We start from the raw sequence: 19,529 nt of genomic DNA, 5'->3' as shown, positions 1-19,529 counted from the left end.
TACCACAAGGAAGTTAACTTTGTGGTACACTTTCGCTGAAGGATTACCATGAATGCTTTTGGTAATACCACAAGGAAGCTAACTTCGTGGTACACTTTTGCTGAAGGATTACTAGGAATGCTTTTGGTAATGCCACAAGGAAGCTAACTTCGTGGTACACTTTCGCTGAAGGATTACCATGAATGCTTTTGGTAATACCACAAGGAAGTTAACTTTGTGGTACACTTTCGCTGAAGGATTACTAGGAATGCTTTTGGTAATATCACAAGGAAGCTAACTTTGTGGTACACACTTCACAAGTATAAGCTGATTATTGTTTTTATTTTTAGCCGCTTTCATAAGTTTAATGATTTCATTATGAACTTAGTATCTGCGTTCTTAAATTTGTATGGAGTGAGAATCAACACTATAACTTACCGATACATCATTGATCAATATCATGATATACGATGACATTCCTAATATTCAGTCAAAGACATGCATCACATAAAATTGAATAGAAAGTTAATCTGAGTGAAAATATGGTGCAGGCCATATAATCACCCACTGGACTAAATAGAACTTTCAACTTGCAGGATCTAAAGATGGTTGTGATGTGTACAGTACTTCATCTGTTACCCAGGTATCAGTGATACAATTACATGATCAATAGTTTTGACAACCAAATAAATAATAAAATGGTCTTAATCATAGAAATTTCCATTTGTTCTCATCCAAAACCCATCTTTTTAGAAGAGACACATGTCTTGATGTGTGTATTCATTAATGTGTAACAGACAACAATCCCAAGTAGATCATGTAACTCCATACCAACAGCTGCTGAACCGTATTCATACATGGCAGATGTGAAAAGCTTTGTCGACATGTTGAATGATATCACGAAATTTACTTGTGAGAAGGTCACTATACCATCATAATACTATCGACAGTTGTACCACTATTGCAATGGCATTGCAACAATATTGAAGTTTTGTCTTTAACGCCGCAATCAGCAATATTCCAGCTATATGACGATAGTCTGTAAATCAAGCCTGGACCAGACAATGCAGGGTTAGAAACTAACAGTTTTTGTCCACTAGTCCTTATAATGATAACATATAGCAAAACCTTAAAATGGGCCAATTTCTACTAGTCCTTAGAATACCTTAACTATTGGGCAGTTTGGTAACTGGTAAGGGCTATAGGACTAGTGCCAATTTCTAACGCTGGACAATCCAGTGATTACGACAAGCATGGCTTGTTGTTTAACAATTCTGATCTTCATGAGTCTTGACAGTTGAACCATTATTGCATTAGATTTTTTTAACTATTGCAACAGCAACAATGATAGTCCTCCCTAGGAACATGACAAAAGGTCTCATGGAAGGTATGTTGGCTTCAACACCTGCTACCTGGCTGCACCATATGTCGACAATGGTTATTTATTGTATTTGAATTTGTCTATCCAATCAAAGGCAACACGGAAAATATTTTCATAATCAATAGTGACCTTTATACATGAAACATTTGATTCCTTAGACCAAAATCAATAAATGAAGGCAATCTTGGACTGAAGTAGTGAGTGATGGACCAACTCCTGTCTTTAGTATACTTCATATAGCAGTGTCAGCATAATGTGTCCAAAGTAACACATGTCATAGGCATTTACCAATTTTGCAAAGTCCCCAAGCACTCGTATGGTAATGTTAGATCAAGATTCATCATTAGGCAAATCTGGGATTCAAACTCACAAATGGCAAAAGGACACGATTCTGCACAACAGTTTGCAGAGCTCAGAGCTGGACCTTTTGGGTCACCTTTTAAACTCAATACAGGGTCATCTCCTAGTCCAAAAAGATCTTAGTGTTATTCAACTGTTAAAACACAGACTTTCATTACATATATGCTTATACTGCATGTACCAGAAAAAATACAAACAAAATAGATTTTTTAAATTTTACCTGCTACTAGACCAGTGACTTAAAGGGGAAGTGTACACGCAAAAATTACTTTCTTTCTTTTTCTAAACAAAACGCAATTTTAGAATTAGTTAGTATCTGTGTTTGAAAATATACACTCATTTTTTTCACAGTGAAAGTAGGAAGCTCACAATAGTGTGAAAATGATATGCCGTTATGAGGCCTTCGTTTTTCGAGCTAAACAGGCCTAAGTTATCTCCCTTAGATTATGACGTAATTGGTGCCAATTCAACTGGGTCCCTGTCTATTCTCAACGCAAAAGATATCAAGTACAAGTTTTCGGTAAAACAACATGGCCTACGACACACTCCGGCGCAGTGGTGACTCAGCATAACACTATGCTGGCTGGCATCTGAGACGCTAGAATCCCACACCTGTACCTACACCACATGAAGCGGCTCTAACAAAGCATGATGACGTCATAATGTTTATCAATTGGCACCAATGACGTCATATTTCAAGGGGCATAAGCCATGGTGTTTTTGTTATGGAAATAGAACACTTGGTAAATGTGAAAAATATAAATCGTTTTAATGCAAAACATATGTTGGTTAATTGTGATATTTTTATATTTTTGTCTATGACACTTCTAGGTTAACACTTTTATTGTGGAAAAAGTACAAGAAAATTAGGTTTCATTTCCGTGTGAACTTGCCCTTTAAGGCACAGGACGGTCGCATATATTCACTACATCTCGATTCCAAAGTTACTAATTGTTTCTAACCATCTTAATCTTATTGACCTGTGGGGATTCAGGGTACGAATATAGGTCCCTAGCAACCTATGTTTGTTGTAAGGGGTGACTGAATGGATAGGGTAATCAGGTTTGCTGACATAGTTGATGCGTGCTATTTCTTCTTTCACTGATGTTTAGTCTGGTTCTTTGTACATAATTAGGTCATCCTCAAATCATGGGTAATCAGGGTTAGAAGCTAACAGTTTTTGTCCACTAGTCCTTATAATGATAACATATAGAAAAAGAACTAAAATGGGCCAATTTCTATAGTCCTTAGGATACCTTTACTATTGGGCAGTTTGGTAAGGATACCAATTTCTAACACTGGTAAAAATCTGGTGGATGTACACCAGAAGGGTCCAAATGCTAACAGATATTGTAAAACGTTCAATGTTAGTTCATCTTTACTGACCAACATATTGCCTTTCAATTGATAAAACTTTACAAGTTAAAAATATGGATGTTCCAAAATATCATCAGCTGATCATATCAAAATGAAATATTGATATATTTGGTGGGTTGTTTTTTTCACTTTTCTTCCATGAACAAAGAAAGTGTTCAAAGTGAAGCATGAACATCCATGTGTGTTGACATAACCCTAATGTTGAGCAATAGAGATGTAACAGGGCCCTAGATTCACAAGGACAAAAGGGCCTGTCATAATTACGAAAACTGTCTTGTCATTCAAGAGGAACATATAAATAACATAATTAATATCACTAATCATAAAACACCTAGTATCCCCATGTAATTCCCAACCATGATAAGAGAATGTCACATGACATATGTCATGGAACACGTGGCAGAATATCATGAATATCAAATATCATTAATATAGTATGTATCTTATTGTTCATTTCCATGGAAGAACTGTACTGAAACTGTTAGAAAAGGTTGACTAGGCATGTCCATGGCTTGTGTGTAGCCCATGAGTGATGCTTATACAGCATTGTTCAGTGGATGGATGATAACAGCAATCCTCAGTCAGAATTAATCTGATCGACACGTGTTGTTCCAACATCTTTTTTTCTAATATTGCCCACCACACATTGATTGCTGAAGATTTGATGATGCAGCGATAGAAACTGTCACTTGTCCTATAGTCCTTGCCAAACTGCCCAATAGTCAAGGTATCAGAAGGACTAGTAGACATTTGCCATTTTTTAGGGATTTGCTATATGTTGTCATTATAAGGACCAGTGGACTAAACATGTTAGTTTCTATCACTGATGATGTACATGAATGGTATGCATTAAACAAATATTATCCTGTAGCCATGATAACTGTACTCTGGGAATGTAATGGTGTGATGAATATTGTATATTCATGATCAATAACAACTGCAATCGATTACATAATATGTATGTATGTACGTACGTACGTACGTACGAACGAACGTATCATGTAATTGGTAGATCCTTTAACGCAAGGTGAAAGGATTTTTGTCTGTTTTATTGATTGATTCAGGGTGACAAAATAGCAAGACAACCTTAAACAATGATTGGTCCTTTGTTAATCCTCAGTCAAATATAGGGTTCAAAAAAGTTTGGAATGTGGAATTTTTGGAAATTTTCCACAATGTTTATAACTGACACGATTAAGTGACTGACAACAGTATTTCAGTAATATTATAGCATGTCAGCCTAATGTGAGAGGCAAGCACCATGTGATGCTGGACTTAGACATTTATCAATTTCGTGAAACCAGAGACCATATAATAGATGATTTGTTTTTGTTTGTTGTTTAAAACCACACTGAACAATATTCAGGCAGTTTGACAGAGGCCTGTATATAATCGAGTCTAGACCAGACAAACCAGTGATTGATATTGCAAACAACAATCCATGCCATCATCATGCGATGGCAACAGACACAACTTATCAACCAAATCACGAAGCCTGACCACCCATCAATTTGATTGCCTCTTTCAAACAGCATAGGTTGCTGGGGGCCTACACCAACCCGGAATCGCCATTGGATTGAAAGCAATCAACACTGGTAAAGTGCTCATAAGCTAAGAGTCATAATAAGGTAGAACCAAGCATTTTTAACCCAAGATCATCTTTTTCAGGCAAGACTAACATGATTAAACTTGACATGACAATAAAGTAAACTACTTTTAACAAGAATATATAGTTTTTCCACATTCCTGATTTTAGAGTTGATGGATCTTAATAATAATAACAACATACAACACAGAGTCAGTGTGACTCCATAATGTCTTGCCAATTATTTATTGCAATAGTATTGCGATAACTTGATAAAAACCTGTGCCATCCTACAACATACATTACCCTGTATCATTTGAGATGATGACAAAGACAAACATGTATGTCAAGTCCAACATTCAGAAGGTTGCTTGGGGATCAGAAGCTAAAAAGTAGGTACCTTTTGCGATATTGTCTGATATAAAATAATGAGCTTTTTCTGAATAAATATTCACATGTCTCTTTAACATGTTTAAGCAAGGAGTATTTCTGAATCAAAAAGTATGGAAAAGTGAACAATTAACAATATTCTTATTTTACTTTATTACATCTATCAGTTTTTAATTCTATTGATAGTCTAATTGATGATTATGATGACATGAGTGCTAACTGTTGATATTTTGACTTGTCATTGACAGAGCTCCAGATAAGCTTTTGGTGTTGTGGGTATTTTACCCATTCATTTTAAAATCATTGGGTATCAGTATTTCTATCTGGGTATTCAAATTTCTGTTACCCACTAGTTTTTACACATGTGGGTATTTAAGTTTAATATTTAAAAACACTATTCATCTAGTCCCTGCAAACTGGTGTCGTGTGGGTTCGAAAGCTTTATAGGACTCAAAAATCCCAAGATACTTCCACAAAAAAGTGTGATGGCAAATGATCATGATGTAACTGTCATCGTGGAGTTTAGCAAGGTTGAAGGAATGTCCGTTTATAATTTCAAAATAAGTTGCTGATTTGCTAATCGAATATGCAGGGTTACTTCACAATATTTTGATGATACCCACAAGTTTTTGTAGCGAATCTGTAATGTTCGTTGCGTATTTGATACGCTTGGATTTTATTTTACTGCGTATTTCTGCATTTTTGATGCGTATTTTACGCAGATACGCAGCTTATCTGGAGCTCTGCATTGACATTGGACTTGCTAGTGTCTCTCTTGTTTAATGTTAGGCAAGGTCAGGCATGTGGAACAATGAATGAATAAAACATCTGCCACTGTGATCTGCTTAAACAGTCAATATTTCACATAGGCATCGTAATCGAACATTTCATAAAGTCATAAGTTTTAGCTGGCATTGATTCAAGTGCATCAAAGATGAATTTTCATAAGCATGATTAGTCATTTATATCACTTATATAAGATTTACACATGTTTACCCCTGAATGATTATGACTTCAACTGAATTTCAACCCATATCACCTCCCAAAACAAATGTATATAACACCTTGGAATTGCAGCAACTGAAACCACACAAACTGGGTGAAGTAAAATTGTTTTTGCCCCTGAATCATGAAACTCGCCGTCAGTAATATTAATTTAGTGAGCAACTGCCAGTGGCAACAGTGTTCAGTATACATCATGATACATGGGTTAACAAGTTAAATAACAACACATTAAAATAAGGTTGGCAAGTTTGGATTTTTTTCTAAAAACATGGAAAATTAGTTTGTCTACAACACCTGTTACCTGTCTGCATCATATCAGGAATAGTCAATAGTGACATCTCTAATGATACACAAAGTTTGATCTGTGAGATTAACAATGAATACATACAGATCAAAGATGTTTACCAAACATGACAAAGATTGAAAGATCAAAACTTATCAAGGCAAATCTGGGAATCCAAAAAAGACTTGATTGAACCATTAGAAATCAACTCTACCAAGGAATGTGAGTGATACTCTGATGACAGTTAACAAGTTATGATAAGCTTCAATGACATTATTGATGTATTGTTGACATAAACATGATAAAGATAAACATGATTGTGGTACAAGATAAATGTTATTAATTCAGAAAGAAATTAGCTGCTAAAGGTTATAACATAAAATCAGTAATAAGAGATTATTATTTATGACACTTTCAGATAGAAAGGGGTTTTTTTTCTTGCTTGGGTCATTGAATATATAACCCAGTTGATAAGTTTACAGACACCTGTCAAGTGTACATGGAGGGTTGATCTGATAGAGAAGGCCACATAAGACACCATATCTTTCGTTTTGTTTGTTGTTTAACGCCGCACTCTGCAATATTCAAGCTATATGACGGCGGTCTGTAAATAATCGAGTCTCGACCAGACAATCCAGTGATTGACATCATGAACATCGATACACGCAATTGGGATACGATGACATGCATCAACCAAGTCAGCGAGCCTGACCACCCGATCCCGTTAGTCGCCTTTAACGACAAGCATGGGTTGCTGAAGACCTAAACTACCCCGAGATACCATATCTGATCTACGACCTGTCAATGAGATCAGATTCCATATCTGATCTCATTGACAGGTTGTAGTCTTTTTCCATTAATATTTATGATAATTTGTAAAATGGACTTACGGATAAGTTGCCGTCTCTTTCAAATATCTTACAATAATTCGATTGTTCAGTAAACACGTGTCTCTTGAACTTCTGAAACACACAAGCAGACTGCCAACCTGTCAATAGTCACCATATTGCTTACTCTCTAATCCTGAAATATATGGTATTAATCGCGATGTTGATACATTTCACTAATTCAAACATATATATAAGATAGATGCCATTATAAGATGAGTACAAAATATATGAACCTTGCCTATTGGGAAATGTTTTATAAAGAGTTGCCGTTTAATAATAACATAGTGTTATTATCGGTTAGAGGTTACAGCTATCAAAACAAAATGGCTGCTCCCATGGCTGATCATGTGTTCCCGCATGAAGACAAAAATATGCCAAGTCAAACGAATATTATGGAGGACACAAGCAATAGAAACACGAAACAGTCATCTCTGGCGTCGAAACAACTGTTATATTCGGAAAAATTCGCAGGTATATGTCACAGACTTCGTAAAACCTGTCGTGATTTTTGTAGTGTAGATTACTCGGCCTTGTTTATACCAGGGCCCACTTGCACAAAGCGATCTTAGTGCTAAGATGATCTTAACTCCCATACTTTAACATAGGCCTACAATAGACTTAGCGCTAAGATCGTTTTGTGCAAGTGGGCCCATGTCACAACCGACCAGCCGATTTGGTCATAACGTGTTCAAGATTAAAACGACACCCTACATGCTGTGTCCAGTCATTGTACGTATAGACCTACACATAAACATGATAAAATAATGACATCACATTATATAGTGTTTTTGGAGCGATTGGTGGGTAATCTTTGCTGAAGGGCTAACAATGTGACAAATATAGACAAATAGAAACATTTGATAAGTGTTTTGCATGCATCCACTAATGATAATACTACTGTCTTCTCTATATAGTAAAGTTGGACATGATAGACCAACTATTAAAAAGGCATAACTTGTACTTGGGATGGGATGAGTCCCAATTTATTACCCGGGTACCCAATCCCATAATACCAAACCCAACCCAGGTACCCGTTGTAGGTCTCAAGAGATTGGTACAAAACATCCGATAGGGATTTGTTTGACCAGGGCCCTGGCAAGACGTATTTAGGCACTTTATAAAACAGTCTGCATATCTGAAGTATACTGAAGCTTTATCTTCATCAATGTTCATTAAAAAATATCTAACTCAGAAGGCATACATAAATAGTCTGAAAGAAAAGTGAACATTCGTGACCTGTAGTGTATTCATGGAGTTCTAGATCATTTTTGTCTTTAAACAATATATCATGTGACTAACCACGGGTCCGGGTAGTCCTGTGGGTACGCTGGACCTACTCAGTACCGCCCTGAGTTACCCATCCCAGCCTTAACTTGTACTGTCTGCTACTCACATCCAATGATGCCAAAGGCATGATTTCACATGATCAAGTTTTAAATAAGGCAAATACAGAGATCTATTTTGGCATGTATATGAATATACCTATGTACTTTATTTCATCTAAAATAACATTTGAATAAGAATGATGAGAATTCCACATTCCTTGTTCATCATGTTCATATATATATGTGATCCTTGGTATGTAAGTACTAAACCCCAATGTTCATTTCAGACCAAACATCTTTCACTGCTCCATTAGCAAATGATTAGGGTGCAACATATCATCCCAGAAATAACATATGTTTTCGATCATACCTTTGGCAATGGACACTAATTCAGGGCCAAGTTTCATCATTTTAGCAATTGGAATACATTCATTATTTATTGTAACCTCAAACGTCTTCAGTCAGCATTCAGGAATGATAAGTTTAACATGTTTTGATTCGATGGTTCAATTACTAGGCCCATACAGCTTCAAGCTTTCATTTTTCACTCTCGTATCCCTGTCACACATGGCCATCAGCTTGTCATGGCCTGAGAAACAAAAGCAGACAAAAGGGCCTAGTTGATTTAATTTTTGTTACAATGTGGCTGCAGATAAAAAGAACTAAAGAAAGTGTGATTATTTAACCCTGACTGGAAGATTGAACTTGATAAATAAAATGTGAAAGTGAAAATGTGAGTACATAAAGTAACAAAGAAAAGTTAAATTCCTGATGGACAGTAAATATAAAATTCTGTAAGTTTTATGTCATATTTCAAAAATATATATATGTCCCATCCAGCATTGTCCAGTGTTCCTAATTCTTAGAAAGGTCTTGATCATTGGGCATGGGACCCCACTTTTCCAGTTTCTGAAATGAACACTGATACCCTACTTAGTACCGTATTTTATTGAGTATAGTGCGCACCCATGTATAATGCGCACCCCTTCTAGCGGGTTCAATATTTTGGAAAAAAAGAAATTTGAATATTATGCGCAGAAATTTTTTACACCGTACCCTTTCAGCGAAGTCCGGCAAACGAACGGGTGCTGAGAAACTTCGTCAGTACAAAATCGAAATTTGAGATAAAAAATCACCAGACATGTTTATTTACCATTTAACATGTCTCTCTGTGTTTAAATAGTATTTATTGTTCTGCTAGGCATTGTTTTATATTTAGGGATTAAGATTACGTTGCGTATTTTCTCGTAAACTAAGCTGGAAACAGCGATCAGCTGTACACACGTTTTCTTGGAATCGACCGGTGATTCGGTCAAGACACACCCAATGATATAACTTTATAAGATTTTTAATGCAAGGATCGGCAACAATTGTATCTGAAACTATTTTATTTATCAGGAATAATTTATTCCATTATTTTCTTAATCATATGCAACCTTTAATAAACATATTTAAAATGATAATAACCCTAAGCGAAGCAGCTGATCGCTATTCCTGGGTATTATTTTTTACATGGAACATGTCTGACCAGTCACCGTCAAGGCTCACGCGCACATGATCACGTGATCGCGAGAATTTCATGTTGACATAGAATCGTCAAACAAAAACAAATATGACTTTTAACGAATCAAAGTATGTCATTTATGATATATGTATCCATTCTCTGTCAACTAAAGTTTGTTTCAAGGCGTCAATAGCGGTATTCTGACCGTGGTTGCTGTTAATAACGGTGAGTTGTGCGATCTTCCGATCGCTTCACACACGATTTCGCCGAAATTAATAAAAACAATATTACAAGGAATTTTGAATAAAATCAATGAAATAAGTTACAAACATAAGTCCAGATATACAAAGAACACTTTTTATAGCCAGACAGTGTAATTACATGATTATTTTGTGTACTTCAGTGTGGATTTGTTGACATGGTATTCCCGGTGTTTCATGCTCACGGTACTGTCTTTCCATGGGGGAAAAAAACATCCAAACTCGTAATTCGTGTATAATGCGCACCCCCTTCTACACAGCTGTGTTTTTTCGAAAAAAAGTGCGCACTATACTCAAGAAAATACGGTAAGCATCGTAAGACTAATGCCTGTGGGCTTCACTAAGCATCACTTTAAACTTTTCTACAACACTACTCTGACTCTGATATATTGCTGGACTACTGTTCAAAACTGTTCATCCCAAAGCACCATGCTCACCCACCTTCTCAATACATTTTCCAACAATGCATACCATGCATATGATTATGATATTTTGTTCATGTCAAAAGTACCTATTATTGTTTTATATTGTCTTTTTCATAACAGACAGTACTCTGAACAAGTTGAAAATTCACAAACAAGTTGCAAATGGAAGACAAAATACAGAACAAGGGAAGCAGACGTTCAGGTTGCCCCCAAGTTCAGGTAATATCTCTCAACACAATGGTTCCCCACAGACAGGGTAGTTGATCAGTGCCACCAAATTCTCCCCAAGTTCAGGTGAGATCTCTCAACACAATGGTTCCCCACAGACAGGGTAGTTGATCAGTGCCACCAAATTCTCCCCAAGTTCAGGTGAGATCTGTCAACACTATGGTTCCCAACAGACAGGGTAGTTGATCAGTGCCACCAAATTCTCCCCAAGTTCAGGTGAGATCTCTCAACACAATGGTTCCCCACAGACAGGGTAGTTGATCAGTGCCACCAAATTCTCCCGAAGTTCAGGTGAGATCTCTCAACACAATGGTTCCCCACAGACAGGGTAGTTGATCAGTGCCACCAAATTCTCCCCAAGTTCAGGTGAGATCTGTCAACACTATGGTTCCCCACAGACAGGGTAGTTGATCAGTGCCACCAAATTCTCCCCAAGTTCAGGTGAGATCTCTCAACACTATGGTTCCCCACAGACAGGGTAGTTGATCAGTGCCACCAAATTCTCCCCAAGTTCAGGTGAGATCTCTCAACACTATGGTTCCCCACTGACAGGGTAGTTGATCAGTGCCGCCAAATTCTCCCCAAGTTCAGGTGAGATCTCTCAACACAGTGGTTCCCCACAGACAGGGTAGTTGATCAGTGCCACCAAATTCTTCCCAAGTTCAGGTGAGATCTCTCAACACTATGGTTCCCCACAGACAGGGTAGTTGATCAGTGCCACCAAATTCTCGCCAAGTTCAGGTGAGATCTCTCAACACTATGGTTCCCCACAGACAGGGCAGTTGATCAGTGCCACCAAATTCTCCCCAAGTTCCGGTGAGATCTGTTAACACTATGGTTCCCCACAGACAGGGTAGTTGATCAGTGCCACCAAATTCTCCCCAAGTTCAGGTGAGATCTCTCAACACAATGGTTCCCCACAGACAGGGTAGTTGATCAGTGCCACCAAATTCTCCCCAAGTTCAGGTGAGATCTCTCAACACTATGGCTCCCCACAGACAGGGTAGTTGATCAGTGCCACCAAATTCTACCCAAGTTCAGGTGAGATCTCTCAACACAGTGGCTCCCCACAGACAGGGTAGTTGATCAGTGCCACCAAATTCTCCCCAAGTTCAGGTGAGATCTGTCAACACTAAATAATCTACCTTGACTGGGACTGTTGTCTTGCAAATGATACTCTACAGATCGAGCACAGTCTTCTTTTTACTGGTGTGTCCTTGCCAAGTTTCTTTTATAGTTGTGCCGGTATATCAGTTATGTGTGCTAGGTAATGTTACAGTGTGTGATAATAACTGCAATCAGTTTCATAGTTTTATGTTATGTTAGTGTTTATTTTATAGCCTAATGTGATTGTTTTATTGTTTTATGGGATAGTAGTTGCTGTTTGTTATGTAGTATTACATGATGTAATATTTGCTGTTTATTACTGTGCCTCCCAGTGTTGAGCCAAGTGAAGAGCTTCCTTCCCCAGCTGGAGTCCTCCAACCTTGCCCTGGCTCACCGACTACAGGCAGGGCAGTCCAGCGAGGTGAACATCGAGACCGTGGAGCCTGGCCCGGGCCCGCTCATAGAGATGGTGGGTACACCACCACAGACCTGCTTCACACGGACACTGATTCTTTGTTTAGCACAGTATTTGTCATGAAGTAGTCTAGTGGTTTCCTCATGTTAAAACTTTTGATAGTTTGGCATTTTTGAAAAAAATTATTTTCATGTTCAACTTAGCCTGAAAATGGCAGTAGTGCTCATTTTCTGATCAGATCTTGAAAACTGTACAATACATCTTGCCTTGCACACAAACAGACATGTCATATTGCTGGGGGATATGAGTATTTCATGCTTGTTTCATATCATGCATATACCACTAGCTACACTTTGGAAGTTGGGTCCTCAGAACTCGGCTCATGTTCCATAATGGTACTTGTTGTTACCATGCCTTACGCTTGACATTAAGGGGATAAAACAATAATGTGTCTGAGTGGGGTATCAATGTTAAACCGTGGTATCTCAGTGGACTAGCACTCTAAACACAAGTGTATGCACATCTCTGTATAAGTGCAATAATCTTGCATGCAAAGTGAAAAGCCCATTTTATCTCACCATAAGTTTCATAAATTATCCTGTTTTGAGTAGTGACCCAACTCACTGTGACCCTAAATCTTACCATGTCCTTATTGTGTTATCCTGATACGAGTTAATAATTCACTCTGATATCCTTTCAGAACTTGGCGTTGGTAGAGATTGACTCCGATTCCGATGCCAGTGATGACAGCGGCATCAGTGCCTCGGACAGTGATTCTGGGAGTGATTCAGACGTTGTGATGGAAGACTCTTGTGTGGGCCCAGTAACAGAAAGTAATATCAGACTTACAAAACTCAAAGACAAAAAATCCAAAGTACCCATCATAGAAGTGTTGTCTTCAAGTGACGAGGCAAGTTCAAGTACCTGTCAAAGGGAGATAACTCCATGTTTCTCCAGAGAGTCCTGCAATGGTTGTGTGGATTCTGAGAGGGAAACTAAGAAATGCAGTGATGATAAATGTGATGAAGTTGTTACATAGCTAATAAAGTTTTTGTATAAAGAGTGTGTTTCTGGTTTCTTAAAAAATGACATGCTTTATTTGAATGTTATTTTTTTCTGTGACATGAACAACATCCCAATTTGTTTGGAACCCAGACTCTTTACAGCCAGTGTTCAAAACAAGTGTAGGCCATTGCAGGTAGATATTGTGTAAGGCCCATAATGATGGCAGCCTGGCAATTGTTTTTATTTCAAACACTAGACCAGACTACCCATGCAACTCGAGAATACAATAGGATCTCACCGTTATTCTGAGAACATTTAGGGGCGGTCGGGTAGCCTGGTGGTTAAAGCGTTCGCTCGTCACACCGAAAAAACCCGGGTTCGATTCCCGACATGGGTACAATGTGTGAAGCCCATTTCTGGTGTCCCCCGCCGTGATGTTGCTGGAATATTGCTAAAAGCGGCGTAAAACCATACTCACTCACTCACTCACTCTGAGAACATTTAGCAATGCCTTCTTGTCATGGCCATTTATGGCCAAAAGATACAAGTTGTAGCACTGGGTGTGCAATAAGGCATACTCACTAGTACCTCAATCAAATGTGGTTTTACTTTTGAAAATGTCCTTATGACAACCATGGCAGGTGTTGGAAACAGGATGTGTGAAATCAGTTAAATATGAAAATTTGACCCTTCTTACCCGTTGTTTTAGAAAGAAATTTTATGCTTAATTAACCCCATAAATGTCAAGTTTGAGGTCATTTCTTTTAGAGTAAGCATGCAAACAGCTTTGGGCCTCAATAACTTGAGATTTTATTGATGGATAATCACCAAACTAGGTCTACATGGTAGTCTCCAGTTGTATGGAAAAGTGAAGGTCGACAGAATGCAAACATTATAAAGTGAAAAGAAAGTTACAAATACTTCTATTCTAAATCATTAGAATAATTGTAACTGTTGTTTTCATTTTTGAAAACTTTTATATCATCAAATCATGATGTTTGATTGAAGAATGCAATTATTCAAAGTATCACTACTTTTATATGCTGGAATCATTCATGCTTTGTATGGAGATACCATTATTCAAATGTAATATCACTATTTTGTAATGCTTTTATTTGTTTGTTTAACGTCACTCTCAGCAATATTCCAGCTATATGTCAAGTCCAGGAATATTTTCTGGTCCAGACATGATTATTTACAGACCACCATCATATAGCTGGACTATTTTGCTGATTGCAGCATTAAACAACAAACAAACAATCTTTTTATACTTGGTTGAGAAGATAAATGTTTCATAAACAAACCAACAAAACCTCTGGTAGTCTGGTTACCGTATACGACGTAATAAGCATCCCGCTCAAATAAACGCTCACGGCCAATTTGCTAACATATTGGCCAGTGAACAAACGTGACCTGTACCTTGGATGTCCTCAGATCTTTGTTAGCAGTAGTGAGAACTAAGATCTGATTTTAATGAGATCGGCACAAACACTGAGGACCACAAGGATCATGGTCTTGCATCGTAGACCTGTCTGCATTATGGATCATCTTACTCAAAATCGTGGAGTTGTTTAACGCTGCTCTATGTAATATTCCATGCAGTGATGTAAGTTGACAAAGTTAAAACAAGTAATGGAGTCTGACCACCCAATCCATTAAGTGACCTTGTACAACAAACATTGGTTGCTGGGTTCCAATTCTTACTTTGAATCCCTGTGGGGGATATGTGTAAATTTCTCCTTCAAAACACAACCACCTCCGTGGTCTAGTTGATAGAGCATTTGCCTAGAGGGGAAGGTCGGTGGTTGGATCCAGGGTCGTGTCTTATCAAAAGACATGTGAGTGGGGTATCCATGTTCAACTGTGGCATGGTGTCTCGGTGGGGCAGCATTATAAAACCATCCCACTGAAGATCCGGGTAGAGATTAGGTCTTCAGCAACCCATGCTTGCCGTAAGAGACAACTATGGTTGTCATAAGAGGCGACTAATGGGATCGGGTGCTCACTGACTTGGTTGATGCACCTCATTGATTCCTATGGCATAGACCGATGCTCATGATGTCAATCACTGGATTGTCTGGTCCAGACTCAATTATTTACAGACCGCAGTTATATAGCTGGAATATTGCTGAGTGCGGAGTTAAACAACAAACAAACATCACCTCAACACTGATCATTCAGTGAACAAAGGACAAAAACATCTTAAGCATCTGAAGTATTTATTTCAGTTTAAACTGGCAGAAAATAAACATTTGAGAGATCAACAGCAGCAAAGTATGAAAGACAGACAGTAGTTCCAAGCAGCTGAACAAAGGACTTGTCTACGAGGCACACTGATTGGTAGTAATGTGACCAAGACCAGGCCTGCTAAAGCAAACCAGCAGAGAGCAGCCAAACTATGGAAAATGTACACAAAAAGTTTGCTTCGTAATGATTGAAACCCGCCACATTTTCAACAGAGACTGCAATAGACTGAGTGCGTGGAAACTTTATTGGGATTGTGTCCTGTTTGTAGTTTGTGTGCCTATTTCAAATTCAAAGTGTGTACATATTCCATAGTTTGGTTGCTCTCCACTGCTTTTCTGTAGTAGTCCTGGATACTACAAGAACTATAATAAACTGTAATTAACATCTACCATTCACTTTTCAGATCTATGTAATTTGCACACTGGGTATTAGACCCAAGTCAGAGGATTAAGGAAAGAATTTTAAAAGACAATACTCTTATAGTTTGTACATTGTACCAAGTTTATTTTGAGGACGGGTATAAAAATGTTATTCTTTTCTTTGGAGAACACAATCGCCACATGTCATGCGAGTGAGAGAGCTGTATGCTTTGACCAGCATTAGATATCTCACCATGTCTGCATACTGTAGGAGGAGAGTTCAATTGACACTGGTCGCAGATATTTACCTACCAACATGGGTGCTGACAAAGCAAGAATCCCAATGTAGACTCACCCCAGTGGATCCTTTCACTGTCATGTGGAAGTGTTCACTTGTGAGATTGTGTGTAGTTACGGCAATTGTTGCAGGATTGCAGTCACTGGATGGCTTGGGGTCCGAGGTGCTTCACACATTATACTTCCTCTTAGGAATTGATTGTACTGTGTGACAATGCTAGACTACTAAACTTGCCATACCCCCTGATTACAACCACCTGACACCCCTCACTACTCGGGCACATTCCTCGTTATGTTATGACTCGTCACTGATAAACATGTGTACAGTGCAAAAATCAGATCATAAAAAGAACAAAAAAAGTACCATGGCACTGTAGCTCACCTGGCTATATAGTCAACAGTTTAAGATGTCAACAAAGTCAGCCCCTTAACAAAAGTTGATGTCAACAGTTTATGATGTAAACAGGCACACTCATGTGCTCCTACACAAAAGTTGATGTCAGCATTAATATTCAAATATTTTCAACATCAATACTGAGGAAAGACTCCACTGTACTTGAACAAACTATGATCTCATCATACGGAGAAACATACAGGTCAGCTCTGTGATTCTGGCAATGTCGGAGGAGAAGAATTTTACAGAACCCAATTTTCATTTTGAAATAATTTAGGAGCATGAAAAAGCAAGGTCAGGATATAAAATACAGCCATAAATGGATGACATATGTCAAACCTATAACTACACATCTACCAAATTTCAAGATATTTTGAGCAAAATGATGACAGTACTATCCATAAATAGCTTTCTCAATATGTCTACTGTGGTGGCCATATTGACAACCTTCGGACAATTTCAGGGGTCATCAGTGGTTGGAACAAGTACGTTACGATTCAGCTTCATTCGTCTCGTGGTTTCTGAGGAGATATCCTTCGGAGATGTTCCGATACAGATGCCAACACAAGATGCTTGACAAAAACACCATGACATAAACTCACTTGAATTTCAGTCAGGTGAGCTAAAAAGGGTAACTAATCATATCTGTAAGTTGTTCTGCTTCTTGTAAGTCAGCTACTTGATGAGAATTGTTCAAAGATACTCAACAACAAGGTTAATTCATGACTATTCACACTAAAAACATGCAGTCAGAAATATACAGTAAGAATAGCACCACTAAAATCATACTAAAAAAGATACAATAAAACAGTATTTGCAAAGCACCTCAATAAATGTAAAATAAAGTTATATATGCTATAAACCATTCAAAAAGAGAATACAGTCAAACACTGTTGGTCCTGCGTATTCCTTATTTATTTATCATTATTTATTTTCACCGTGTCGAAACTTGGAAAACTCAAAGTATTTACGTCCGTCCCTTTAACTTGGACACAACAGTGTTTGACTGTCGTTACCATTCCGACTTCAACTAAAACACTAAAGGGCCTTTGGTTTCAGTTGATGACAGTTCTGACAGGAACATCCTTGATCTCGGGCTTCTCAGCCAAGACAGATGCTTCACCTGAAACTAAGTCTTCCACACGGAGACTCCCACTTCCCTACTGGTACCCACTACACAACTAAATCAACTGACACACTATTGGGTAAATGTAAATACCGTATTCCACGTAATAAGCGCCCTGCTCTAATAAGCGCCCACGGCGATATTTGCTAATATATTGGCTAGTGAACAATCTCAATAAGCACCTCTTCCAATTGATTAATGTCCACAAGACCTATTCATTTGTGTATAATACGCACTCGTATGTTATATGCACCCTTAATTATGGGCAATTAAATCCTGGAAAAATATATCTGTCGTATATAAACATTTCAGGCTGTCAGCATAAACCATGAAAATTACGATCTTTCAACTCAAAATAATATTCTAATAAGAGCCCCCTATTTTTGAGAGCGTCCTGGGCGCTTATTACGTTGAATACGGTATGCTATTTTCTATGTTTCTCAGGGATGAGACACAGGTGGAATACAATGATATATAGGACTATATGTATAATAATAGCTTTTGATAGCGGCATTCCTACAAGTCTTTGGTGTACCAACTGATTACTTACCATAGTAAACACCCTGCTCCAATAAGCTCCAGTAAGTCATTTTTAAATGCGTTCCCCTCACTATCACCAAAAAATTATACAATAGTCTGTATTTTCTTGGGTATTTTACAGATTTGATACCAAAAAAAAAAGCAGCTCAGAAAGGAAAAATAATTGTCTTGTAACTATTTATTTATTTTTTCATCAACGTTTGTTTTTAACTTTGACTTTGACAACAAATTTAACTCGCTGTTTATAGTATTAATCAGCACTCCCATTTGCCAATTTTTCTAAGCGTGCATTGTGTTTTGATAATACAGCGGTAAATGTTTAAATGTACATAGAATATTATATCACTGTATCCTTATCAAAAGAATAAAATGTTCTACAACTAGTAGATCTATCAAAAAATGTAACATGACATGTGAACACAGCTCTATTTTGGCAAATAATTTATTTCTAATTTGAACACTACTTAGGGACTGGTCATTTTGGGTGGGGTGGTGTAGCATGGGGTGATGTGGGGTGGGGTGGTGTAGAGTGGGGTGATGTGGGGTGGGGTGGTGTAGAGTGGGGTGATGTGGGGTGGGGTGGTGTAGAGTGGGGTGATGTGGGGTGGGGTGGTGTAGAGAGGGGTGGTGTAGAGTTGGGTGGGGTGGGGTGGTGTGGGGTGGGGCGGGGCGGGCTGGGTTGAGTTGCATGACAAAATGTTCATCATCAGTTGAAGATAGACTGGAAGATACAGCACTGAGGTTCGCCTGACTTGTTCCAACACTTTCCCAGTGCCTCGCGCAGCAATGGAAGAGTGATAGTGCCTGAATTCACAAAACGTGTTCATGAAACCTAGGCCCAATATGGACACATGGCAGTGTAGGCCCAGGTGCTATTTAACTGAGATGAACAGAGCGATTATGGATGGAAAGTTTAAAGGGGGGTAACTCTGGTGTGCTTTCAGCACACAGCTGTTCCATGCACACAACTTGTGACAAGATGATCATGTGAGGTGCACAAGGAATTGGCTTCCCAAATTGTACCCACGTTGGAATAAAACCATTGAC

At 38.2% G+C, this 19,529-nt stretch overlaps 2 protein-coding genes across 2 annotated transcripts in view; one reads left to right on the top strand and one right to left on the bottom strand.

Annotated features, from left to right (window-relative positions):
- LOC124121131 (solute carrier family 41 member 1-like) overlaps positions 1 to 7,372 on the bottom strand; it is a 36,689-nt gene extending 29,317 nt beyond the window's left edge. The window contains exon 1 of the mRNA XM_046484114.2: positions 7,251 to 7,372. The gene's annotated coding sequence lies outside the window, so the exon portion shown is untranslated. The remainder of the gene's footprint in view (positions 1 to 7,250) is intronic.
- Positions 7,373 to 7,568: 196 nt separating this feature from the next.
- On the top strand, positions 7,569 to 13,574 carry LOC124121121. The gene is made up of 4 exons (XM_046484103.1): positions 7,569 to 7,721; positions 10,885 to 10,983; positions 12,432 to 12,568; positions 13,215 to 13,574. The coding sequence occupies exons 1-4, from the start codon at positions 7,574 to 7,576 to the stop codon at positions 13,551 to 13,553; spliced, it is 723 nt and encodes a 240-aa protein (XP_046340059.1). The 5' UTR covers positions 7,569 to 7,573; the 3' UTR covers positions 13,554 to 13,574.
- The last annotated feature ends 5,955 nt before the right edge of the window (positions 13,575 to 19,529 follow it).

This window comes from Haliotis rufescens, unplaced genomic scaffold (assembly GCF_023055435.1).
Source record: "Haliotis rufescens isolate VD_foot unplaced genomic scaffold, xgHalRufe1.0.p SCAF_16, whole genome shotgun sequence".
Lineage (NCBI taxonomy): Eukaryota > Metazoa > Mollusca > Gastropoda > Lepetellida > Haliotidae > Haliotis > Haliotis rufescens.
The sequence above is the reverse complement of the archived record's forward strand: the minus strand, read 5'-3'. Positions and strand labels throughout refer to the sequence as shown.

Excerpts from the sequence above, each read along its gene's own strand:
- LOC124121121 (XM_046484103.1), top strand. The coding sequence starts at position 7,574 with ATGGCTGCTCCCATGGCTGATCATGTGTTCCCGCATGAAGACAAAAAT. Across the intron at positions 7,722-10,884 it reads ATATTCGGAAAAATTCGCAG|ACAGTACTCTGAACAAGTTG; the intron begins GTATATGTCACA and ends TTTTCATAACAG. Across the intron at positions 12,569-13,214 it reads CGGGCCCGCTCATAGAGATG|AACTTGGCGTTGGTAGAGAT; the intron begins GTGGGTACACCA and ends ATATCCTTTCAG.